Source organism: Colius striatus, chromosome 16 (genome assembly GCF_028858725.1).
Source record: "Colius striatus isolate bColStr4 chromosome 16, bColStr4.1.hap1, whole genome shotgun sequence".
Taxonomy (NCBI): domain Eukaryota; kingdom Metazoa; phylum Chordata; class Aves; order Coliiformes; family Coliidae; genus Colius; species Colius striatus.
In genome coordinates this window covers 9,690,428-9,715,618 of record NC_084774.1, presented here as the reverse complement: position 1 = coordinate 9,715,618, position 25,191 = coordinate 9,690,428, and the positions used below count along the sequence as shown (strand labels likewise).

The 25,191-nt window shown below is 54.7% G+C and overlaps 3 protein-coding genes across 3 annotated transcripts in view; 1 reads left to right on the top strand and 2 right to left on the bottom strand.

Annotated features, from left to right (window-relative positions):
* The first annotated feature begins 6,347 nt into the window (after nt 1-6,347).
* PPDPF (pancreatic progenitor cell differentiation and proliferation factor) lies at nt 6,348-9,152 on the top strand. The gene is made up of 5 exons (XM_062009389.1): nt 6,348-6,458; nt 7,513-7,602; nt 8,265-8,342; nt 8,515-8,611; nt 8,792-9,152. The coding sequence occupies exons 2-5, from the start codon at nt 7,548-7,550 to the stop codon at nt 8,895-8,897; spliced, it is 336 nt and encodes a 111-aa protein (XP_061865373.1). The 5' UTR covers nt 6,348-6,458; nt 7,513-7,547; the 3' UTR covers nt 8,898-9,152.
* Nucleotides 9,153-12,118: 2,966 nt separating this feature from the next.
* Nucleotides 12,119-20,631, bottom strand: LOC104553890 (tyrosine-protein kinase Srms). Its single transcript, XM_062008932.1, has 8 exons — nt 20,148-20,631; nt 18,143-18,264; nt 16,644-16,810; nt 15,703-15,841; nt 14,457-14,615; nt 13,322-13,503; nt 13,026-13,182; nt 12,119-12,699 (listed from the first exon to the last, which is right to left on the bottom strand). The coding sequence occupies exons 1-8, from the start codon at nt 20,501-20,503 to the stop codon at nt 12,506-12,508; spliced, it is 1,476 nt and encodes a 491-aa protein (XP_061864916.1). The 5' UTR covers nt 20,504-20,631; the 3' UTR covers nt 12,119-12,505.
* A 2,260-nt stretch (nt 20,632-22,891) lies between these two features.
* Nucleotides 22,892-25,191, bottom strand: part of LOC104553892 (peroxidasin homolog) — a 43,680-nt gene continuing 41,380 nt past the window's right edge. Inside the window, exon 23 of the mRNA XM_010196712.2 lies at nt 22,892-23,915. The gene's annotated coding sequence lies outside the window, so the exon portion shown is untranslated. The remainder of the gene's footprint in view (nt 23,916-25,191) is intronic.

Here is a 25,191-nt window from a genome sequence, read left to right as displayed (position 1 = left end):
AGCCTAAGAGTTAAAACCTTACACCTCCTGCAGATGAAAATGTCACCAACCTCTCATCAGTGCTAAGAGGGAGAGTTCACTTTTTAATGGGTGCTACAAAGCCATTGGTATTTGCTTAGAAACATGATAGGAAAGATAATCTTTCCCTTTTATGCAGCATTCCTTGCAAAACATAAAATGCACTGAGTGCCAGAGAAAATAAGAAGAGACTTCCAAGAGAGAAGCTCTAAAGAAGCACCTCAAGGGATTGACCCAGCCTTGTTTTGGGGTAGGAATAGGAGTGTTACCTATTTGGATGTGCCAGGGATGGACAGCAAGTGTGAGAACATGGAAGAGGGATGGGTTTATACAAGCCTTCCTCTTCTTACCTGTATTTCAGTGCCTTGCCAAGAAATAATCTCTTTTTTCTCTTGCCTGGGAACTGCCCTCAGCAGGCAGCTGTTTGCTTGTGAAGATTTCAGCCTTTGTGGAGATGGAGTAAATCCCAGGTCCCACTGCTGCTTGGGCTGAATTTGCCCTCCCCAGGTGACTGTGTGATGCACATCTCCTCCCTCTGTTCCTTCTCCACTAAAGAGAAGTTGAATTTTCACCTCTTTTCACAGGCAGGATAAAAAGGGCAGTGCACTGTGCTGTGCTTTATAATGAAACAGAGCCTGATGGCCCATCAGACTATAAATAGCAAGGGACAGGAGTAGGAGAGAGGGCTGGCAGACCTGGATAATCCTGGCTCAGTTAAGCCACTTTATGCCCAGCCTCTGAGAAGCTCTAAAGCCTCAGCTGTGTGCCCAGGTCTGGCTGGCACCTGGAGAAAAGGACTTCACCCAACACACATAGTCCCTGGGGACCACCACAGCCAACTAGAACTGTCTTCCCTTCTGGAAAAGAGTGACAATCTGTCCTTAAATGTTCAGTCATGTAAAGTAAGAGACCTGAGCAGACAAAAATCCCAGGGTGCCTGAAGTTTAGCACCTTGTCTCCATGCTCCTGGCTTTAGATTCAGGTCCCAGCTACAACAATCCCCATGCATCCTATTTAGGCTTCATTTCCTCAGCCCTAAAAGCCATCCATCACTGAATGATTTGGGGCTCACTCAAGAAAACAGACCCATCCCCCAAAGGGATGGGCAGGCTGCACACAGGAATAGCAGGTACCTCTTATCCCTTTCATCACCACCTTGAGCATCCAGCCTGGCAGCCCCCAGGTTAGGACCTGATGCTTTAAGCTGTGCTAAAGTTACCCAGCCATAATAACTGAGGTTCCTTTCCTTTTTCCCCTTCCAAAGAGGCTCCTCACAGTGTGATTGGGAGTGTGAATAATCTGCAGTGCTGGTAATTGGTATGTATCTGGGATGTGAACACCCCAGGCTGTCTGCCTGCATCTGCCTTCATGCTGGGGGTGTTTCTTCCTCTGAGGAACACGTTCAGCTCACTGAGCACTCGTGTTTTTCTCACTGTAAAGTGCATCTCTGAAGGTTTGGGCAGAGCTGGCAGCAGCCAGGAGGGATTCCTGCCCTGATGTCACTCCAGAAGCCTCTCTCTTGCTGGGGAAAAGTTGTGGTTGGACACACAGGCTGTAAATAGCTCTTTTCTTCGTTCTTCCAGTGCAAAACAATAGAGGCATTACCTCTGAAAGGAAGAAATTCAGGGCACCGTGGCAACAGCCATCAGCAAAGCAGCTCAGAGGAGGGTAGGGCAGTGAAGAGCAGCTTCTCGGAAGGGCTGAATGCTGTCAGGTTTCCTTCTTCCCATAGTCAGGCTTCCAGATCCTTCCACATCAGTCCTGGAGGCTTTGCACCCAGACACTTCAGCATTTATCATCTGCTGGGAGTGGACAAGCTCAAAACACAGAGACATTGGCCATCCTCTCCTTGTCTAAACAACATGTATCCCATGGCAATCCTCAGTGCACACAAGCCAGGCATTCCCAGCTCAGTTAAACCTCACCTTAATCGAGGTTAGCATGGGATGAGGAGTCCCTGCTACATCTCCCACAGGTTTCTAGGGCATATTTGCCTGGGGTTGACTTGGAGGTCAACCTTTCCAGTCCTTGTCTTGGTGTGTCATGTGTCACTGTTTGTCTGGCAGCATTTCTGTCCCAAGGCACCAAACAGGAGAAGTCTTTATGAAGCTTTTGATGCCAGCAGGTTTTTCAGCTCATGCTCACACTGTAGACCTGGAAAGGGGAGATAAAGACCAAAGTAATGGGGCAGAAAGGCAGATAAAAGAGGAGGAGGGGAGCATTTTGAGGTCCTGCCCTCAGCACATGCTGCTGATACCTTTAAATTGGAGACAGAGGTTTAAAAATAAACGTTGGAAGCAATAACAAGATGCCCAAGCCCAAGTAGGGATGGTGTCTGGTGTCATCCCTGATGGGACAGCAGTGCACCCTGAGCAGGGCAGGCTGCACCCAAGGACCCACCATCATGCTCACACTGCTGGGACCCATCTCCAGGGCTTTGGTGTAGCCACAGCCATCGGGCTCTCGGGGCCATCTGAGGTCACAATGCTCAAGGGACAGAGCTTAAAGGCCTTAAAAACTGTCCCCATCCATCCTGGGTGGGAATGGTACCAGGAATGCCATGGACGTGCTCTGCCAGAAACCCTTTTTCCACAAGTTATAGGGTCAAGAGGGGGAAATCCCACCTCTCTAGGCTCAGCAGCACCCCAGGGGTTACAGGACACCCTTATGTTCCCATTCCCTGGTCTAACACAGCAGCTCCTTCCCCAAACTCAAATTTCCTCTCAAGATTTTAACTCCTGCATTGCTCTTCCCCTTCCTCACTGTCATTTTAATATTGCTACTCTATTTCTTCCGTCTCCCTGAGATGCCACTGGCAGAGAAGAGGTTGTGGAGGATAAACCTGCTCAACCTGAGCTGCTGTCCATCTGGGAAGCAGCCAGGATGCACATTTCCATGCTCTGAAATCACTTTTAATACCAGGGGAGGAGGAAAACACCACTTGAAGTACATCTCTTTAGGGACACTCTGACATGCCCATGCCTGGATGTAGCATCTGCAGGATGCTGACCCTGTAAATGTCCCCCTGTGCCAAGGAGAGGACAAACCTTGGCCCAGGTCAAGCACAAACGAGATGAGACACCTCTGCCCTGTGGTTTAATGCTGTTACAGGGTGCTGGCTTGCTCCTGGACCACACTGGTTTGACAGCTAGGGTATCTGGTGCTACATCAAGCTAGAACAGATTGATGTGTTTGTGTTGGCAGCCATGCACACCTCTGAGTTAGGAACAGCCTGCATTAATGCTGGGATGGCTTTCCTTGCTAAACCACAGCCACAGAGCAAAAACCCCAACCCTGGCTACTCATATCTCTGCTCACTTTAGTCCAAGGGCTGTTAATGGAGATACCTGGCTAACAGCAGAAGCTTTGCATGCATCCAGGGAGAGAAATAAGGACAAGGGAGCTTTATGAGGAAATGTGTTGCTGAACCAACCCCCATCAGAACCCAAGGATTTGTATCAGAGAGGAACTTGTTGGCACATGGCAGTGAAATCTCCCCCAGTCCCACAAACATAAGTCTCCCCTTGAAGTTCCAGGACAGCTCCTCTTTTTCTGATTCAAACAGGTGCAGGCAGGAGAAGATGACACAGAAGGTATGAGTTTGGCTTCTCAGCCACTCTTGCTCTGACCTCAGCGTGGCTGCAAAGGTGCTGGGAGAAGAGAGAAGAGGGAAGGGAGACAAGATTGCCCTAAGGTGATGTCTGAGGTGCTGATTTTGGCTGTATTTTATCCATAGGTGGCAGCAGCTGCCTGTGCTGGGTGGACACTGCCCGAATCCCAACCCTGACACTGAGCAACGCGACCCAGAAAATGCATCAGAGGAGGAGCAGCGGAGCAGAGCCAGAGCACAGCTCATGTCTGCTCCCTCCTCTGCTCTGAGAGGTTCTCAACACAGGGAGAAGGAAGCAAAACCTTCAGTGGTGGACATCAGGGTGTCTCATTGTCCCCAGCCTTACCCAACATCTTCTGTGCTGTCCCACGTATGCTGCTGGAGGCCAATGACAGCAGGTCCTTTGCTGCCTTCCAGGTGTTTCTGCCAAGCACAGGCTGTGACAGGAGAGGTGATTTCCCCAAAGCACACACAGCAGGCAGATAACAAAGGCCAGTTGCCAGCTGTAACATGGAGCCCTGGGAGTCTAATGGGTTTTTAGAGGAAGGAAAACACAGAACCCTTGTTCATAAGTAAACTGGAAAGAGTTGAGGTCCACTGAGAGGCTCTAATTAGAGGGAAAACAAAGAGGAAAATCTATCCAAATCTTGTCACCCACCTGCTTTAGAAACAACTGGTTCTTGATCAATACAAATGAAATGAATCTTCTTCTCCTCAGCACACCCAGGACAGGCTTTGACCTGGGAAACCAGACTGGATGCTCCATCAGTCTCCCCTGGCTGCTCTGAAGCCCAGCCACTGCTCCTGCTGCACCATGAAGGCAAAATGGCTTTGGGATGAAGAGCAGTGAGACATGTTTTGCTGGAGAATGTAGCTCCCTCCCAATCCAGCACAGCCCTGGTCCATCCCCCACTGCTATAGGTACAGCATCCTGCCCCTGGTGCTATCTGCTGCTTAATGAGCTGATCATTTAAAAAGCAGCCACAATTGTGGGGGTGAGGAAGTGTTTGTTCATCTCTCCTCCATCATTAATTAAAGCAATTAGCTCCCTCAGGCTCGGTGGGGTACAAAGTCAGCCAGTACCAGCTGGGAGGAATAGACTCCATTAGAGACTGTGAACTCTCCATCAATATTGCTCTGTAGATTATTAGAGGGGCTGAGGATGCAGCAATACATCTCCTGGGAAGGATTTGAGGAGGAACCTGAGAATTGGCACAACTTCACTGATACAAAAGTGACTTTTTGAAAGTGCTCAATTTTAACCTTTCTATCTTTCCCCTCCTGGGCTGAGAAATGTCCCCAGCTCATGCCCTGGGGCTGTCTCTGTTTTGCAGGGCTGGGAGCTGGACACAGGGACCCCAAAAATCAACCCTCTGATCACGAGGCACAGAAGTGAAGCCTAATGCTGGGCACAAAACCAACCACGTGGCTGTTTAAACTGCCCGTTGGTATTTGTCTACTCAAAGTCCATCCCAGCCTTCAGCCAATTCCTCCTCTGGAAAGCGCTGAGTCAGTATCGGCAGCGGGGAAACTGAGGCACGGCTGGAGGAACTTACTCCCGAGCGTCATCCACCTTGTTCTGTGGGTCAGGAGGGGGCACCTGGGGACACGGCTCACGCGGAGCGTTCTCGATGCCCGAGGAGCTCGTCTCGCTGAGAAACACAGTCCCAGGAGATGCTCAGCCCTGGGGCAGCTCCCTGAGCTTCGCGGGGACATCGATGCCCCACCGGGAGCGGCTCAGCGCTGCCTCCCCCGGCGCTGCCCGCCAGCCCCCGCTGCTTAACCAGCAGCTCCAGCTCAGTAAGGAAACAAATCACAGACTGGGCGAGGAGTGAAGCCCGTTGCATGAAGAGTTTGTGCCAGAAGCAGCCCACGCTGGGACCCTGGCACCCTCCCGGCTCCAAACCCCGAACCGGCTAAGCCATCACAGCCCATTCCCGCTGCTCCACCCAAACTCTAAGAGTTTATGGCCAGGCTTGAGCGTGCTGGCTGCAGCACCCTGCTCGGCACCATCACTGGATGTGAACGAGAGAACCCCCGAGTCCCGCGTCAGCTCCCGCGCACATCCAGCCGCCTGCGCGCAGGTACCGCGAGGCTCTCGCGTCTCCCCGCGGCTCTGACACAAACCGGAGCCGCTTTTTCTCTTCCCAGCCCCATTCCCATCCCACTCAAACAGGAATTTCCCGGGGAGTTGCTGTTTTCCTCTGCCACAGCCGCGACACCGGCTCCGCTCACCCCTCCGGGAGCTCTACCCTGCCATACCCGCGCCTTCCACCACAGCACCCAAACACGGAGATGGTGCGTTTCAGACCGTGCTGCAGCCTCTTCCTTCCAAAACACAGCATTCTGCCCCAAAACTGACCCAGCCCATCCCGCTCCCAACCCCACCAGATCCATACGGATTTATTTCTCCCTTCCCACTCCCAATTTTAAAGGCGGCCTCGGCCGCTTGGAAATGTTTCAGATCCTGTCTCTCCACACTCCCGGTGCCGTTTGAGTGTGGGGTGCGGGTTTGGGGGGACCCCGGCACGACCCCATCCCCATCCCCGGCTCGCGCTGCTCCACGCTGCGCACGGCCCGCTGGTGGGCGCGCGGGCTGGGAGGGGGCGTGGGCTGGGAGGGGGCGTGTCCTGCCGCGCCCCTTCTCCGATTGGCTGTTTGGCCCGAGGAGGGCGTGGCCAGAGGGCATATAAGGGCTGGGCGCGGTGGGGGGGCACGGCAGCAGCGCGGCTCAGGCCGTGCGGTGCCCAGCGGAGAGCGGCGCCGCCGCCCAGCGGCCCCCCGGGTCCTAGTGCCCGCCCGCCGGACCCCGCCGCCGCCAGCCCCCCAGGTGTGCTGCCCCCCGCGGGAAACGAGGCGAGGGGGAATGGGGTGACCTGTAGCAATGGGGGGGGTGGGGAGTGATTTAGGAACGATCCGAGTCTCTTCGGGGTGAAACTTTGTGTGAGGCTCCGTGCCTCAGTTTCCCCGCAGAGCGCTGGTGAGCGGAGGATGTTGCGTGTCAGGACACTCAGTAAGTGGGTGCATCGCGAGACGGTGGAAAGCTGCTTCAGGATCTGGGGAGGACCTGGCTCACAGCCCGGGTCGGTGCATTTTCGGTTCCTCGGAGCAGGGTGTTGGGAACTGCCTTGTGCTGACAAGGGGCTCTTTGACTGCCTTGTGGAGGTCGAACGGAAGGGATCAGGGCGTGGGAAGAGGCTGCATCTTAACAGAGTGGTGCTTTGTGCCAGGGGAAGGAAAATACTTCTCCAGCTCAAAAGTGGTCTTGTTGTGGGGCAGGGAGAGCAAGTCTTTAGCCCGTGCTGGAAGCAGATGTCTCAGGAGGGGGATGTGTTGTGTGAGAGGGTGCAGGGCTGACAGGTTTGCCCCAGCTCAGGGCTGATGGAGGCAGTGCTGGGGGCAGGCTGAGGCTGGAACTTCTTGCTTGAAAACCCTCGGTATGTGCCCTGAGCTAAACACTCCTTTGCTACTTACGCAAGCTCTGCCTGGGATTTCGTAACCCCCAGCTGTTGATACAACGAGGGGAACTGGATGTCTGCAAGGAAGCAAAAGCCCGGTGTGGGGCTGGGGGAAGGTGCTGTGCAGACTTAGCCAGCCTGTGCTCTGTGCAAGCTGTTGCTCTGCAGGGAGTGATTGTGGCTTTGCTCTTAGCCTGAGCTCTCCAGCTGCAGATTTAAACACCAGCACTAATCTCTGTACCCAGAGCAGTGCCCTGGGTAGGGATCCGTGGCAAATGGCTTGAGAAATCCCACTGGTACCATTTAAACTCCTGCAGCTCTTTGGTGTGTGTGGCTGCAGGTCAGGCCCCAGGCTGGTTGTGGGGGTCTGTAAGGGCTGTTCTGTGGCTCCTCAGCAGTGACAGCTGCCCCTTTGCCCTCCCCCAGGTTTGAGATCTGCACAAGAACCAAGATCAAGAGCCATGGCATCCATCCCATCAAGCGGCTCGCTCATGGCCACGCACAACTACTACAGAAGTAAGGGCCCATGCTGGAGGTTGGGGTGGGCTCAGGGTGGTGGGATGCTCTGCCAGGCTCAGGGAGATGTGGCTTCAGCAGAGATGCAGCCCAGCTCCAGTGGGAGAGCTCCCTCCTGCTGCCTGGACCCTCTCTGCCACTGCAGCCCCTGCCTGGTTGTACCAGCTGGAGATGGGGCTTGCAAACTCTCCTCAGGAAGGTTGTAGGTGAGGGGAAGGCGACACCTTCAAATGCATCTTGTGCTGTTGCTGTGGAAATGAGCTGCAATGTCAGTCCCTGGTACCTCTCCAGGAGAGAGACTCTCAGGTTTAATGGATTGCTCCTTTGAGCTGAAACCAGCAACAGGAATCTCTATCCTCCTGGCCTCAAGTCATCTGTGAAGGCCTCCCAGGTGTCACATACAGATGCAAAGCTCTTAAATCCCGTCCCTGGAGTTCCTACAGAGGTGTCCAGGTGCTTTTCTGCCACCTGCTCCTGGCCAGCTTGTCATCTCACCAGGGTTCCTTCCTCAGTGGCTTTTATTGGCCTGGCACTGGAGTGAGACAGTGCTGAGACTGAGCTGTGGCACCCCAGGGATGGCCACACCAAGGCTGTGCTCTGCTCTCCATGGCACAGCCCAGGGACAGGGGTGGCTCTGACAGCCGTGGTTTCCCCCTCCGCAGGGCGCCTGAGCTCTACATCCAGCAACAGCTCCTGCGGCAGCTCTGAGTACTCTGGGGAGGTCATCCCCCATCCCCCAGGTAAGTGCCACCCCCTCAGCTCAGGGGTTTGGGGAGTGGGGACTCTTCTCCCCGCCCCTCCACTCCAAAGCTTCCTGGAGGTGAGGCAGTAAGCGATGGATGAGATGGAGGTGGTGCCAGGGCTGCCCGGTTGGCACTGACCTGGACTTTCCTGGCATGTGCTGTCCCTCAGGTCTGCCCAAATCTGACCCTGGCCACTGGTGGGCCACCTTCTTCTTTGGGAAGACGACTCACCCAGCCATGACAACCGTGTCAGAGTCCCTGGAGGGGTGAGTGCTTCCCTCATGCCAGTGCAGCCCTCAGGGCACGTGGGGCCATCCCTGCAGCATCCTCACCCCAGGAGGCCACATCCTCGTGCTCTGAGCCACCTCTGCTGCCAAAAGAAATGCTGAGAGGTAACACAAGGCCTGAGTGCTGGCCTGACCCCTTTCTCTGCTCTTGCCTTGCAGCCTGGGAGCCCCAGGGGTGCCGCCAGCAGCGATGGGCTGTGTGCTGGTACCAGCCCCGGGACGGAGGCGTCACGCCAGCGAGCCCAGCGCAGGGCCCTCGGCCTGAGGGGGTCAGCGGCTGTTTCCCCGCTCCCTCGGCGGGCACAGCCCCTTCCCTCCCACTCCCCCTGTAGAATTAGGCAGGCTGCTCCAAGGCAAAGGTGCTGCTTTGCAATAAAGCCCAGCAAACCCACCCTGAGGATCCCCACACCAGCCTTTGCCTCGAGGTACAGACGGCGCTTCCACGCAGCCCCAGTAACACGGTTCATTTACCTTGTGCTCACACGATGGCAACTAATAAAACTGGAGCAGCCTTTGGAAATGCTGGGGGTGGTTCTTCATCATCCAGGGCAGGGGGACAGAGCCAGGGCTGTGGCTGGAGCAGGATGTGGCACAGCCTTCAACCGCAGCAGCAGCGTCTGGCCATGGCAGCCGTGCCAGTGACTCACCAGGGCATGTGTTTTGCATGTGAGCAAGATCTGTCTGGGCTGTGGTGATGCTGCAAATGCCTCCCCCACCCTCCTCCTCCTTACTTGGCTGTACAGCCTGTCCCTGCTGGCATTGAGCTCATTTTTGCTCAGCAAACATGTTGCTGCCCTGCCCTGCTGCAGTGCCTGGTTGGGGTAGGAGTGAGTGTGTGGGCCTGAGCTGGGGCTGCTCAGGGCTGGGGGGAGCACACCTTGGTTTTCTAGGTGGTCTCCAGTGACAGAACATGATGGACTTAAGCTGGAACACAAAAAACTCCACTTAAGGAGAAAGTCCTTTGGTGCTGAGGTGAGGGAGCCCTGGCCCAGGCTGCCCAGGGAGGGTGTGGAGGCTCCTACTCAGGAGGTTTCCAACCCCACCTGGGCACGTTCCTGTGCACCCTGAGTGAGCAGCTTTGGCACATGGTTTGGACCCCCCAAGGCTGTCAGTGCCTGCAGGTCACCTCCATGTTCACAGCAGCACATCACCCCATGGGTGATCTGACAGGACTTCCAGCTGAGCTGCACTTACCTGCATGGGGCTGTGGGGCACAGGAGGCACGTGGCAGCCTTGAAACTGCACAAGACACGGGAAAATACTGTAAACAAATCCTTTCTGAGTTAGACAAGAGGAGGTGGCTGTGTGGGTGGTGAGCTGGGAAGGGTGACTGGCACTGGCTCATCCCAGCCAGCACTGCTCTGGAGCTGCAGATTCAAGTGTGCACACACAAAGGGAAAGTCAATATTGAAGTATTTGCTTGTTGGTCTTGTGATCGTGGAGGGGGTCAAAGCCAACAGCTGTCCCCAGGCAGCTGGGAGAGGCTGTGGGAGAGCAAAGGCACCAAGTCATGTGTCCCTGGTTTTCATCTGGGCACCTTCCTCAGCCTAACCCAGCCTAACCCAGCTCTGGGTGAACTCACCAGCACATGGCTGCTCCTGGGCAACAGCAGCAAGAGAGCAAAGGGACTCTATATCACCCCCCTCCCTAAGCATCCCCCTTTCCATTGGGAGTGCTCCCATGGCACCAACCCTCCCCAGGGAAGCACATCCCCTCCTCTGGGGCTGCCCTGTGCTGCTGGATGAGCTGCTGGGCTTTGGCTGTTGATTAAATCACATATTTGGGCAAACACCAGCGGGTGCTTTGCTTCAGCCTCGGCCCTTGCAGCAGCCCTTGTGCCACCCCACTGGGAGAAGTATTTCCTTTCACAGCCTGCCTCTCACAGCCTGGGGAGTTTGTTGTTGTGGGGTTTGGTGGGGGTTTTTTCCCCCTCCAGCAGCTTTGCTTCCCCCTCACCCTTCAAAGGACTTTAAAAATAGAAGCAGCCTGTGCAGCCTTTGCCTGATGCACTTTTCAGATGCCACTGGGTCAAGCTGAATCTGCAACAGGGCACGTGCCAGGCTGAAACCAGAGCAGGAAAATGCCTTAAACAGCAGCACTGGCAATGCCCACTCCAGAGGGGCTGGGAAAGGTGTGGGGTCCTGGCAGCTGTGCCTGCACAGGATGGGGTTTGGGAAGAGCCCAATCCCTGCAGCAGCCCGATTTGATGGGGGAGCTGCAGTGCCCTGCCCAGGCTGAGATCCTGGGGTGAGGAGAGAATCTGGACTCCTGCCCTCTAACTCTACTTTTAGAAAGGAAGCAGTGACTCAGAGAAATGCCCAAACCCAGCAGACCTGAGCAAACCCAGGGCTGGTTTTTAATGCAGAAGGAGAAGCTGCCATGGGCAGCCCTGTGTCCCCATTTGCCCCTTGGCACTGCCACTGCAGCCAGCTTCATCAGCCTCTCTGCCAGCCCTGCTGCCTTCTGAGGGACCCCAACCACATCACCCCCATCACCCAACACAACTCTTCCTCCTCCTGCTTCATTCTGAGCTGCAGCTGGTGGCAGCCAGACCTGGAAACTTACCATTGTGTTGCTGCAGCAGCCCTGCCCTACCTGTCCTTGCCCTTTCTTGTTCAATAACCCATCACTCACCTGACATGGCCTCAGTCCTTCCTTTCTCCTCAGAGGGGGCCTGGGCTGCACACACACACACTCTCTGCTCCAGTGTTTGATCAGGCTGGGAAATGCTTTTGCCAAATGAGAGTATCTCTTACAACACAGCAGCAAACCCACCCTGTTGCTTTTTCCAGCTGGGAACACTCACCTGGAGCTGCTGCCTTCCTGGGGCACAGCTGCAGCTCCTGAGGGCTCAGCAACCACCTCACCCTTGCTCAGGCTTCAGAGGAAGCATGAATCACAGAATCCCTGAGTGGTGGGGATGGGAAGGGCCCTGCAGAGCTGGAGAATAAGCTGGAGCACAGGAGGTTCCACTGGCACAGGAAGAGAAAGTCCTTTGGTGCTGAGGTGAGGGAGCCCTGGCCCAGGCTGCCCAGGGAGGGTGTGGAGGCTCCTTCTCAGGAGGTTTCCAAACCCACCTGGACACGTTCCTGTGCCCCCTGAGCCAGGGGAACCTGCTGTAGCAGGGGCTGGGGCTGGAGCAGCTCTGCAGGACCTTTCCTGCCTCCAGCACTCTGAGAGTCTGTGATTTGAACCCAAACATACATCTTCCTTGGAATAACCACATGCTGGTGAGCAAGACAAGGAGCCAGAGAGGAGCAGCCTGGGCAGGAGCTGCCTGTGCAGGGTCCTTGGGGCACAGGGGGCTGCTTCCTGGGAAAGGGGTGAATGAACCTGGATGAACAGAGACTAGAGAGACATGAAGATGGTTCCATCTGTGATTGCAAGAGTGGGACTGGTTGGAACTCACTGCTTCCTGGGCAGGGAGGGGAGCAACATGGCTGGTCCCAGCAGTGCCCTGTCAGGTCACACCCAGATGGATGCACACACATTTATTGATAAATACACCAGACACACACGAATGAAGCTGAGTCACGACTTGAACACAAACTACAAACCTTCACATTGGTGTGGGGAGCGCTGGGGACCTCCCACACCACTAAGATGTAAACTCTGGGTGATGCCTTCACTACCACAGGGCTTCTCCTGGCTGCTTCACAGCCAAGCACTGGCAATGAGCTCTCTGCAGCTCGGTGCCTTTTCCCTTGGCCACCTCCCTGCATCCTGACCCAAAGGAACCACAGACTGGGGTTTTTTAGGGGGAATATGTGCTTTCCTTGGAACCCTGTCAGAGGACAAACCAGAAAGAAGGAGCTTCTTGGCAAGAGCTGGCCTGGAGGAGCTCGTGCAGGAAGGATGGTGGGAAGGAGACCCTCAGGAGAGGGAGCTGAGCAGCCGTCTGTAGATGAAGCCCAACTTCTCCCTCAGGGCCAGGAAGGTGGGCCGCTCCTCTGTGTTGCCATTCCAGCACTCCAGCATGATGCTGTAGATCTCAGGGGGGCAGGAGCTGGGCCGGGGAAGGCGGTAGCCCCTGGTGATTTGCCGTACGGTCTCTTGGTTCGTCATTCCTGCAAGGAAGGAGAAGGTGTCCCTCAATCTGACATCCCCAAAGGATGCTCTGAAGGTACACATGTCAGCTGGTGTCTCTGTGCCTCGAGGCTGGTAGAGGAGAGGCTGTGGGAAGATCTAAACCCAACACCACCTTCCTGCCCCAAGCTCCTGCACCCGCTCTGCAGGCACTGGAAACCCCTCTAAGCAATCCTCAAAGCAGACAACAACTTGCTCAAGCTCTAGGAGCTGCCTCTATCCTTTGTGGAAAGGACAACACTGCAGTTCCTGATGTGTTGGCTCTTAGAGCCCAAGGGCAGGCAGTGGGGAGGGCTGTCAGCCCTACCTTCATACGGGATCTGGCCGTATGTGAAGACTTCGTAGAGCAGAATCCCGTAGGACCAGACGTCGGACTTGAGGGAGTAGGTGCGGTAGTTGGCTGCCTCTGGGGCTGTCCACTTCACTGGGATTTTAGTGCTGCTGCTGGTGGAGTAAATGTCATCCTGACAAGCAATGGGAGATGGGTCATGAGGGATGCTGTGCTGAAGGCACGTGCTGCTTTGTGGCTTTGCTGCGGGTTGGGAAAGGGAGTGGTGGGGGAACGGCTGTGGCTCGGAGGACCAAAGCATCCCCCTGACTCACCTTGAGGAGTCGGGCAAGTCCAAAATCAGCGATTTTACAGGTGAGTTCCTCTCCCACCAAGATGTTTCTGGCTGCCAGGTCCCGGTGGACGATGTGCTTCTCCTCCAGGTACCTCATGCCATCTGCCACTTGGCAGGCGATGTCGAGCAGGTGGGACGTGCCCAGGGACTTCCCTTCAGGACCTGTGAAGCCAGACATTCCAAGCACTGAGGGTAATCTAGCAACATTTGGGGTGTTCTGGTTTGGAAGGAAAGCCTGTGCTGGCACAGTAGGACCAGGGGGATGTGTAAACCTCAAACTGAAGGTCCTGCCTGACTGTCTGTGTTGTACTGCATGGGAAGTTCAGCACAGCCACGTGCTCCTCACTGGGGTGAGCTCTGCAGAGTGCCCTGTGCTGCAATGAAGCAGCAGTCATCCATGGCTTGTTCAAAGCTAAAGGTGACCTTCTACCATGCAAATCTCCAGCCAGGCCTCTCAACCTGTCCTACCTGCAAAGCTCCAGCTCCTCCGGCACCAAATGCTGCTGGAGCCCCAACCAAAAACGAGGTCAGCGTGGGGGAGGAGGAGGGGGGGTGTACTCAGTAGAAAAACAGGTCTTGGTGGGAGTGGTTTGTCTCATTTCCCTTCAAGACTGATTACTACACCAGGAAAAGAAAGGCCAAGAAAAATAAACTGATGGTTGGGTGATGAGTGGACTGTGGCCTGTTCCTACCTCTGCACACAACCAAAACCCTGCTCCTGGCCCAGGCAGAGGTTTGGCCATTCCATTCCCAACCAAGGCAGAGGGAGTAGCCCAAACACAGCAGAGAGGTTTCTGTGCAATGGATGGGTGAAGAAGGAAGGATGAAGTTCCCCACAAACACACTTGGGCTCCCAGGCACTGACGTGGACTCAGGGCAGATGGACACCAGAAGGATCATGCCAGACTGTGTCTTTGGGCCTGGGGGTCAGCCAGGACTGTCCCCACCAAACACCCATGGGTTGCTCTGCACTTCCACTGATCTAAACAGGACTGACACCAGGTTTGTGCTCTCTTAAGATCCCCACTCAGGTTCATAGAGGCATTCTGGGGCACAGAAAGCATCTGCAGAGCAGCCCCTGCCCCAGGAGCCCCCTCCCCAGGGTGGGTACTCACTGTTGAGGTAGCTGTGGAGGTTGCCTTTGCGCATCAGCTCAGTGATGATGTACACAGGCTCATCCAGCGAGCACACGGCGTGCAGCTGGATCAGCTTCTCGTGCCTCAGGCGCTTCAGGTTCTGAATCTCCTTGGTGAAGTCTTCTGCCTTCATGTCAGCTGGGGAACAAAGCCAACAGGGCCATAGTGAGCTGTTTTCTCTTGTGGATGTTGGGAGCTCAGCACCTCCCACTGGGATGAGGACTTCTTTCCTCCTTACAGCCTACTCCTGCTCTCAAAGTTCATGTGTGCACAGCCTGCAGCTCAGATCCAAACACCCAGGAGATGTTTTCCACGGGGCTTTAGCTCCCATTTGCAATATCATGGTCCCACTAGGGCTTATCACAAACTCATTGGACTTGACTTGACGTGGCTCATGACAAACCCACTGGACTGAACCATTTCATAAGGGTGCAGCCCAACCTTAGGTGGCTCCACAGAAATAGTCCAGGGGCTACTGCCAGGTCCTGCTACTGTTTGCTTGATAAGATACAGTACCCAAGAGGACTTGGAAACAAAAGGCAGCCAATGATGTGGCAGTGAATGAGACCCAGCTTGCCTCTGTTAGCAGCTGCTTCTCTACTAAACTAAACATGAGCCAACAACATGCCCTCGTGGCCAAGAGGCCAATGGCATCCTGGAGGGATCAGGAAGAGTGTGGGCAGCAGGTTGAGGGAGGTTCTGCTGCCCCTCTGCTCTGCCCTGCTGAGGCCTCATCTGGAGTCCTGTGGCCAGTTCTGGGCTCCCCAGCTCCAGAGAGACAGGGAACTGCAGGAGAGAGGCCATGGCAGGGACACCAAGATGATCAGGGGATGGAACATCTTCTTTATGAGGAAAGGCTGCGGGACCTGGGACTGTTCAGTCTGGAGAAGGCTGAGGGGACCTTCTCTGTGCTGATCAATCCCTAAAGGGTGGATGTCAGGAGGATGGGGCCAGTGTTTGTTGTGTGGTGCCCAGTGACAGGTCAAGCTGGCACACAGGCAGTGCCCCTGGCCCAGGAGGAGAAAGTGCTTTGGTGCTGAGGTGAGGGAGCCCTGCAGAGCTGCTCAGGGAGGGTGTGGAGGCTCCTTCTCAGGAGGTTTCCAACCCCACCTGGACACGTTCCTGTGCCCCCTGAGCCAGGGGAACCTGCTGCAGCAGGGGCTGGAGGAGCTCTGCAGGACCCTTCCCACCCCACCACTCTGGGATTCTGTGTAATTCCACCTACCTTTTATGATCTTGATGGCCACTGGCACCGTGTTCCTCCACAGTCCTTCCCACACCTCTCCAAAGTAGCCTTCTCCCAGCTTCCTCCTCAGGCTGAACTCCCAGCGTGGTCTCTCCCACCCATCCCTCTCAGGTGGGGTCTGTAAAATGGACACTGTGAGCCAGGACATGGTTCTCCACCACCTGCATTGCACAGGGGCTGCAGCCTGGGCGTTGCTTTTCCCTCTGCTCAATGTTCATGGGAGGCATCAAGCATGTGGGGCATTCCCTATGTTACCTCTGCTGTGATCCAGCATAGCCATTACTCACACCTCACCAGACCTCAGAGGTGACTCCTCTCCATTTCCATCAATGAATGAAAATGACTAAATGGATATTATTGCACATTGTGGCTGGTTTCAACTTCAGCTCATTAGGCATCTCCTTTTTCTCACGCCTTTCAGTGTCTCCCTTGGCTCACTCACGAGTCTAATTGTCATTTCTAAGTCATAATCAATGGCTGAGATTCTAATCAGGAAATGAGAAGGCAATTTGAGATCAATACTCTAATTGGCTTTATGGCTGGCACGCTAATTGCCATGAAGACTCTGTATTAGCAGCGTGGTGCTATTCTACTCTGGGGGAAAGGCACAGGTATTTCCAGATTCAGCATCAAAGGGTTTTGTAAGGATGCAGTTTCTAGTCTCTGACACGGAGAGGACGTTTCAGAAGAGCCTCTGTGTTTTGGCCAGTCAAAAACATACAGAAACACCACATCCTGGCCTGAACCTGGCTGGTAAAAGGTGATGCTGGCAGCTGCACAACTGCTGTAGGTTAGATTTAATTTAGGAAAGCTCAAATCCCAACTGGATGGACGAATTCTGTCTGTTCTCCCCTAATTTCTGTCCCCTTGTTGCCATCCTGGCCGTGCGTGGGGCCGAGCCGAGCCGCCGGCGTACGCACCGCGGGGCTGCAGGGCTGCAGCAAGGGGCTCTGGATGACCTTCCAGTGCTCGGTGTAGAAGCTGAGGAGCTCCTCCATGTCAGGGAAGAGGTGTCCCTTCTGGATGTAGAGGCTGCCCCCAGGGCTCTTGCAGATTCGGAAGTGGCTGACCTTGGTGTGATTGCGCACTGTGGGAAGCCCAGGAGAGGGAAACTCAGCCCATGGACCCACTGGCTCCTTCCCACCCCCCTGCTGACTCTCACCCTCTCCCCCTTTCCAGGCACTCAGTCTGTTTAATTCACCCCAAAGCAACTCAATTCACCCCTGGGGTATCACACCCCACTTCACATCACCAGCTTCATTCTCACTTCCTACCTCAGAAGGCCACAGGCAAGTGGGGGTTCTTTGGACTGCAGAGGTGATGCTTTATTAACAAAGATCATTCCCTGCACAAACAAGCTGCTCAGAGAAGAGCAGAGCTCATGAGGTGTGCCCTCATGGCCAAGGAGGCCAATGGCATCCCAGAGGCATCAAGAAGAGTGTGGGCAGCAGGTCAGAGGAGGGCCACCAAGACGCTAAGGGGATGGAACATGTGAGTGAGGACAAAAGGCTGTGGGACCTGGGGCTGTTCAGCCTGGAGAAGAGAAGCCTGAGCTCAGGGGCACCTCAGCAACACTCACATGTTGGTGGGTGTCAGGGGGATGGGGCAACAGTTTTTTTCTGTGATCTCTAGTGACAAGACTAGGGGTGATGGACATCAGCTGGAACACCAAGTGTTCCACCTAACACAAGGAGAAACTCCTTTGGTGCTGAGGTGAGGGAGCCCTGGCCCAGGCTGCCCAGGGAGGGTGTGGAGGCTCCTTCCTGGGAGGTTTCCAACCCCACCTGGACACGTTCCTGTGCCCCCTGAGCGAGGGGAACCTGCTGTAGCAGGGGTTGGGGCTGGAGCAGCTCTGCAGGGCCCATCCAGCCCCCACCACTCTTGGGATTCTCTGGGTCTATGACCACAGCCAGGGACTGACAGGCAGGACACTGGGCTCGCTCTGTATTTCTCAGGGTTGTTTTGATGGGGGTTGAACTAGATCATAACAACACTGACTGGTCCAAACCCCCTTGGATTCAGGTTTGTGTCTGTGGGAGCAGCCCAGGCCCTGGTAACCTGGAGTGGCAGCATATTTACAGACAACCCTCAGATGACAAAAGCCACTGGAATGAAATCCTGGGAGTTAGTGCCACGAAACCATCATTAAGCTGCTGTGAATCCTTTCTGGCTTTCATAGCCTGGATGGGAGCAACATGCTTCCCTTTGCCACAGTCATTCAGCCATCCAGCCCTGCACCTCTGAGCTCTCCCCACGCTCTTAGGCAGTGGCCACTTCACTTTAACACGACGCTCTAAAGCGCTTTAAACCTATTTCCGTGTTTTTCACCCTGTGCTGACCAAGCCAGGAGCTGCCCCTAAGGCACAGCCTGCTTCCTTTCCCTCTACTAATTTTCTCTGGATAATTGCCACAGAATTACCTGAGAGAGAGTACTCGCCCTTGCTGCTCTCACTGTCCCGGACGAGGAAGGAGCCGTGCTGGTTGGGAGGTGAGAGCAGGAGCTGCTCCGCTTCGTTTCGGCTGATCTTGCTGAAGTACCAGCTGATGGGAGAGAGCAGAGGGGTCAGTGAGGTACAAAGAGATGGGCCACATCCACCCGAGGGACTCCTGCACTTTCTGAGCCAGGGAAAGGAATCAGCTCCCTCCCACAGTGGCCAGCCCGTGGCTCAGAGCCTGTGGCTACCACACACACCATTGTCAGCCCACGCCAGGGCTGCTTCACTGGCTTGGTTTTGCAGGAGCTTGTTGCATTTTATTGCAGCTTTCTGACTGCAAACCATTCACTCCAGCTGTGTCTGGTCATTGCTTTATCAATCTAGACTTGTCTCAGCTTCATTCTCCAAATCAGAAGGTCTACACCCATGGCACCGGGGCTGAAGCCTGCATGGAAGATGCTCTGGTGGGGTTGTACCCGTGTGTCCTGCCACAAAAGCAACAGCACAGGATCACTTTGCACTTCTTGACCTGCAGCTAATGGACACAACCAGCTCCCAGGAGCAAATAGCATCAATGAAAACATCTCTGGGAACTGCCTTTTGCTGCTCCAACTTAGCAGTGCTGGTTGGACACCTCAGCAGCACCCAGCCAGAAGGGAGGACGCAGCCAAACCCCTTTACTGTGCTTGATCAGCACCAAGGCCCCTCATCGAATCTCCAGGAAGAAAAGGCTGTCTGGGATGGAGAGAAGAGGGATGGATGGGGCTGTGGGGAAGAGGCTGCTTCATCCAGCCTAATGCAGCCAGGACAGGAGACACCAAAGGTTTCGTCACCAGCTGCAGCTGCCAGCGTCTGAGAAGGCGTGTAGGAAATTATACCTGATGGGGTTACAGCAGCTGAACAAATTACCACCCAGTTCCAACCTGCCTCTCACACCTTTGCTGCCAGCTGCCCTCCTGCAGTGCAGCATCCCCTCACACACACAGCTGCAGCCTGCTCAAGTGTCTTGTGCAATAGGACTAAAGCTGACCCCACAGTCATGGTCCAAACCAGATGGGATTTGCCTTTCCTAAAACACATGCAGGAGGTGAGGGAGGGAGGGTCTCTCCCACCTCACCAGCTTCAATCGCTGCCTCTGCACATTGGGGGCCCTTCCCAGGCTCTCCCCGCTCCTCTGCTTTGCCCTTGCTCCAGGCAGCACAGGGTGAGTGCCAGGGGAGCTGCAGGGTGATGACACCAGCCCCGTCCCTGCGCTTCCCATCACTCAGCGTGACTCAGGGCCCGGTACAGAGGGAGCAGCAATATCTCGGGGCGCTTTGCCTGCGTGTCGGGACCAGGCTGCCTTATGCAACCATGAGCTTGGGCTTTCCCCAGCTGTGAGAGGGCTGAGGCATTGACTCAGGCTCCATGGCCGGTCGGGGAGGCACCCACAGGGAGGGCATCCCTGGCCTCAGGTGATCAGGAGCCAGATGGCAACAGCAACACCATGGTTTGGCCTCACAGAGGTCCCAGGAGGGCCCAACCCAAATTGCTTCTCCCCATGCTCCTGAGCTCTTTGGAGCTGGCAGGGCTCAGGTACAAGCTTCCCCAGCTCCCTGTTGCCTCCTCTTTAATGTGGGGCAAGAGGAGCCAGAGAAAGCAGGAGCCCATTTATTCTACACCATAGCTGTACCCATGTGCACCTTCACACCTCATCCCAGCCCAGAGCCACCTCATTCTGTGCTGGGGCAATGAGCCTGGAAAGAGAGACCAACACCTCTGCCCCTCAGTGCATCCCCCAGCCTTTACCTGCCATGCTGAAACACCCCCAGCCCTCTGCTGCGACCTGCAGGGATGCCCAGGGGATCCCCACTCAGTCCCACCACCACTGATGGCCAAAGCAGCGGCCGAGGAGGTCGTGGGGAGTCACAGAGGGGACACCCCGCAGAGGGACACGCTATCCCAGCGCAGCCTCCATCCCTCCACAGCCCCAGAGCATCAGGTACTTACGGCCGGTGAGCGGAGGTGCCCTGGCTGAGGTTGGCCACGTAGGCAGCGGGCAGGTAGCCCATGGCCGGCTCCCCCAGCAGCCGCCGGGCTAACACGTACTCCCCTTCCTCTCTGAGCACACGCAGCTTGTCCCCTGCGCTGACGCTCAGCTCCTCCTGGCTCCGGGCTCTGAAGGAGTACAGAGCGATGCAGAGGGACGACTTGGGGAGGAAGGAAACAGAGCTGGGCTCGGAGTGCAGCGAAACGGAGTCAGAACCCAGGTAGCCCAGGGAGCAGCTCTCGGTCACGGAGCGGGGACGGAGCTTGTTCCAGAAGGAGGTCAGGAAAGTCAACCGCTTCCGCACAAACTCCTCCATGGCCGTGCGATGGGATGGGCTATGGCACGGCCGGGCTGGGGGCTGCAGGAGGGGGCGATGCCGGGTTCATGCTGCTGTCCCCTGTCCCTCCTGAGCGCGTCTGGGCACTCCTGGCCCTGCCCCTGCCAGCTTCCTATTTCTGAAAGTGAAACTGGTTCATCTGGTGGGACGAGTCTGCAGGTGGGACGAGTCTGGGAGGCGGGAGGGAGTCCCAGGCTGGGAGCCAGGGGCACATCTGGGAGCGGGGCACAGCTGGAGCCTCGCTGCTCTCCAAGAACAACAGCTTATTTTCCTTTTGCCCTTTTAATTATTAAGTGCTCTCTCCTGCTCGTTACCAGAGCACCAGTAAACACAGCTCTCTGCTCCTCAAGCAGCTCTTGTGACAAGTGGCTGACTCCAGTTAATAGACTCCATCTCGCTTGTGTGGGAGAGTGGGGCTTTACTTTCTTTCTTTCTTTCCCACAGGATAACAATTGCAGCCACAAATGTGTGAGAGTAAAAACGGAACTAAGGAAACAACCTCTGAAGAGATCTGAAGTGATCTGGGCATTTGCTGAGTGGACAGTGTGGGGGTTATAACACAGGACCCTTTTGGTCTGCAATGACCTCCCAGGGTCACCCTGCTAAAGTATTTGCCTCCTCCCACTAACTCCCCATTGCAGAGGATCTCCAGGGAATCCACTTCCCAGGATCTGGTGCTTGCTCAGCCTCCAGCAAAGACAGGTCCCCACTAGCATCAGCACCTCACAACATCAGGAGGTCTGTGATGCAGGGTCTGGATCAACCCCAGGTGTGTGTGTGGCATCTGGAGCTGAGCACACGACAGCTCCTGGTGCCACCAGCACACCCACGCTCCTCACAGCCCTGGCCACCCCTGCCAAACCCCAGCAGCCACAGCCATCAGCCAAGGCAAGGAGATTTCCACCTCAAGTCTTACACATGCACTTTGAGGCACCTGGAGATTGCTGCCCCGGTGAGAAATCCCAACCCCAACACCCCCAGCTCCTGCCTGGGTTTGGTTATTTGACTGTTCCATCTAATTAGTGGGAGTTTTGTGCCTGGTACCTTCTCTCCTGGCCTTGAGTCCATTATTTCAAGCCTCCTCTGCTTGTAATTGGGTCTGTGTGGCTCATTTTGGGTGTGCAATTGGGTTTTTAAAGAGGCTGCAGACTACAACTCTCTGGTGTAGGAAGAACCATCTGCACCCATCCCTGAGCCAAAAGCTCTAGGCCTGCTGTGTCCTGGCTGTCCCACGATGCCCAAACAACATGAAGAAGTTGGATTTCAATGTCTGGATTTGGAGGTGAGCTCTTTCCTCACCCTCTCCCAGGCAGAGAAGCCCAAGGCAGAGGGCAGGAGCACACAGAGCTTCGTGAGGGTGCCCTGCATGTTGCTGCACAGATGAGAATGAGGGAAAAAGAGAGCCTTTAATAAAATGTTCTGCTCCCTACTTACCAAAGTATCACCTGAATATGGTTAGTTCTCCTGAGCTGCCCAGCTCACAGCCTTGCCCTCGGTGGCACACGGGGCAGGGAAGAGAGGATGGAGCACAGAAGGGTTTGCAACACTTGAGGAAGGGATATCCCCTCTTGCTGTCCTTCTGCAATGCTTCTGACACTTCTGCTCCTCACCTCACCCTCCATCAGGAGGAAAAAGGGCTCCTTGGTTATGCATTGAGGGATTATCTGATTAGATGGAGCAGCAAGCATTTGTGCTTTACTGCTTTGAATGGGGACTGGGTAAACCTGTGGTCTGCAGAAGGAGACTGGAGACTGATTTACCTCTATTGACCTTTGCCAGATTAGGCTGTCTAGTGGTATAAGCCACAGCCAAGTGCAACTGATTTATACCAAGCCAGGCTTTGGCTCTTGATTTGCACCTAAATGAAAGAGTACTTCCAAATGACAAACACCCCTGAGGACTAAACACTGCCTCTGAGCTGAACTTCACCAGACACGGATAACACACACTCATCACTGCAACCGTGTGTCTGCACAGGACAGAGTCCTGGAAGCCAGGAAGCAGCTGATAAATCACAACCTTTATTTTCCTATGAAGTTCCAGGAGCATACCCTGCTGCTTTGAGTCCTTTTGGTACTATAAATCACCTAAAAATGGAGAAGAAGAAAAGGAAAGGCGTGTTCATCAAAGTCTCTTGTCCTTGTGCTGTGGAAGGATGCAGAAGTGAGGAAGATAAGGAAGGCACAGAGATCTGATGGATCAAGTATTTTCTCTTTAGTCCCTGTGACCAACTTACAGAGATGTATTAAAAACCGACCTGTCCACAGCTCTGGGGCTCTGGTGGGTACACAGGGACTTTCTAGTTCTAGCACCACGAAAAAAAAAGCACCTCCAAAGAGCAACAAAACCAGAAGGCCCTGTCAGTAGAGCTGGTGACACAGTCCTGGTTGAGTTGCAGAGCACCTGGCAGCAATAAACACAAACAGCATTTCACATTCACCGTGTGTCAAACACTGCACATCGTGTTCTCCCAGACTAATTGACAGCAACCAGCAGCTCCCCTCCACTAATGAGAGCACACATTACATCTAATTAGCTGAGGTTCTGTTCCAAGTCCTGTTACATTTGCACTCAAAGCACATCTTGCAGCAAAGAGCCTTTTGGGAAAAGAAAAACCAAAAAGGAAGAGAAACATCAATGTAATTCAACCCCTCAAGGGGCAGAAGGTTGGAGAATGAGGGTGATGCTGAGGAGCACTGGGCACAGAACGGTGGGTCACTCCCAGGGTCATGCTGCCTGTGACCCCAAAACTGGCAAAGCACCACTGCTGTGCCTGGAATCCCCTCCTGAAGCACCCAAAAAAACTGCTGGGAGACTTCCCCAGGCCTTGGGCTCATCTGCTTGCTACTGGCAGGGATGGAGAGCCCAGCGTCAGCTGTGCTTGCCAGAGCCCTGAGGTTCCTCTTGCTCTTTCTGTTGGCATCAGAAGATGGCTGAGGATTTGAGTTTCGTGTTTGTTTAGTTTTGTTCTCTTTTGGGATTTCTCCAGGTGCTTCCTGGCTCCACAGTGCACTTGAGAAAGGTTTTGCCTCTTAATGAATTGTTTCTGTTGGGTGCCCACAGGGCATTTCAGGTGAAGGGTGGTGAAACAGTGGCATTGAAGCAGCTTCAGCTGGTGACTGTGGAAGAAAGTGGCATCTGAGCAGGCTGCTGGTCTGTCCATCACCAAAGAGGGAACAGCCCATCCCTGGGAGGCTGAGGAGTGGTCCAGGGGCTGAAAAGGGCTGGTAGACAGTCAGTGCAGAGGGTTCAATTCGGGCAGATGTCGTTCTGGGACAGGGAGGTGTGAGAGGAGGCAGAGCATCGTGGGGTCTCGCGGCTGCTGTTTCTGAGCCCTGTGGGAGTGGGTTGGACTGAGTGGTGGAGAGCAGGAGTGCAGGTCACAGGACACCTGAAATGGCACAAGAATGCACACAAAACCCCCACCTCGATGGGAAGCAATGAAGGCAGAGAGAGCCTGGCAGGTCTGGGATGGGCAGGACTGCAGCACAAAGACAGCAACAGTCCTTTAAACACACAGAAACACTCTTCAGGGACCTTGTAAACCCTAGATTGCTCTTCAAGGATTTGAAATGATGGCAGGGAACAGCCAACTCACGTGTTACACTGCCATTTATGTCACATTTCTAAAGAGCAATAGCTGTTGGACTGGAAAATCTATGAGGACCAACACACCAAAGAGGCTGGAAGCAGTGTGGGCAGCCTACAGACCTCCCCTCTGCGTGCTGCTGAGATGCTCAGCACAGACCAGCTTTCACTTGCCCTATCCTGTAATCTAACTTCAGAGGATGCTCTTTCTAGTACAGACTGCCTGGCAGAACAACACTTCTGTGTAACTCCTCTGCTCCTGACCCTGGAGTAATCATTTGCAACACATAAAGACCATTAAACACCTCCTCCAGACCGGCAGGTGCCGGCGAGATCTTCCCCCTCTCTTGTGAGGCTGCAGGGATCTCCATGGGAAGTGGGCTAAGGGAGCTCAGTCTGTGCTCTCTGTGCCTCAGAACACCAGGGAGTAGCTTTCTGCCAGCACCCTGCCCAGCTGGGCAGCAGCAGGAGCCCCCAGGTGCTGGCACTGGCTTTAAATATCCACTTGCCATCCTTGCTGCCTTGGCTCGAGCTGAGCAAACTGAAGGTGCAAGAAGAGAGGTGCACAATGACTCAGAGGTAGAGGGGGAAATCTCTACCAATATGTAAGCAAATGATGGATTGCTCCATCTGCCCAGATGTCCTTGTTACCCTGAGGAGGAACCAGTCCAGCTACTCCATCACTGAGCTTTGTGGTATCTCTCCCCACAAAGGTCCTTTGGAGGCTGTTGGATTTGGGGTTATGATATTAAATGTTGTTAGAAGAAACCTACCCAGAGTCCCAGGAGAGAGAGGCCTGAGAGACCTCACCCAGTCCACCTACTCCCCATCCTATACTTATGTCTTTCCCCATCTTTGCCAAACCAGTTCTTAAAAGAACTCCAGGAACGGATAAGCCACCACATCCCCAGACAACCCATTCCAGTGAGTCACTAATCATTACTGGTAGAAATGAATGTCTAATCTGCTGCACTTAAGCCTACTGCCTCTTGTCCCATTCATCACCAGGTTGCTCCATTCCTTCCTGCAACAGCCTCTTCTGTGTGTGAAGAGTTCTGAGGCATCCCACTGCCCACTCA

Bases quoted from the DNA above. Each gene is read 5' to 3' on its own strand.
- PPDPF (XM_062009389.1), top strand. From the start codon at position 7,548: ATGGCATCCATCCCATCAAGCGGCTCGCTCATGGCCACGCACAACTAC. The intron at 8,343-8,514 runs GTAAGTGCCACC...GCTGTCCCTCAG, and splicing joins GGTCATCCCCCATCCCCCAG to GTCTGCCCAAATCTGACCCT. The intron at 8,612-8,791 runs GTGAGTGCTTCC...CTTGCCTTGCAG, and splicing joins GTGTCAGAGTCCCTGGAGGG to CCTGGGAGCCCCAGGGGTGC.
- LOC104553890 (XM_062008932.1), bottom strand. From the start codon at position 20,503: ATGGAGGAGTTTGTGCGGAAGCGGTTGACTTTCCTGACCTCCTTCTGG. The intron at 16,811-18,142 runs GTAATTCTGTGG...GGCTTCCCACAG, and splicing joins GGGCGAGTACTCTCTCTCAG to TGCGCAATCACACCAAGGTC. The intron at 14,616-15,702 runs GTAGGTGGAATT...TTTGTTCCCCAG, and splicing joins GGCCATCAAGATCATAAAAG to CTGACATGAAGGCAGAAGAC.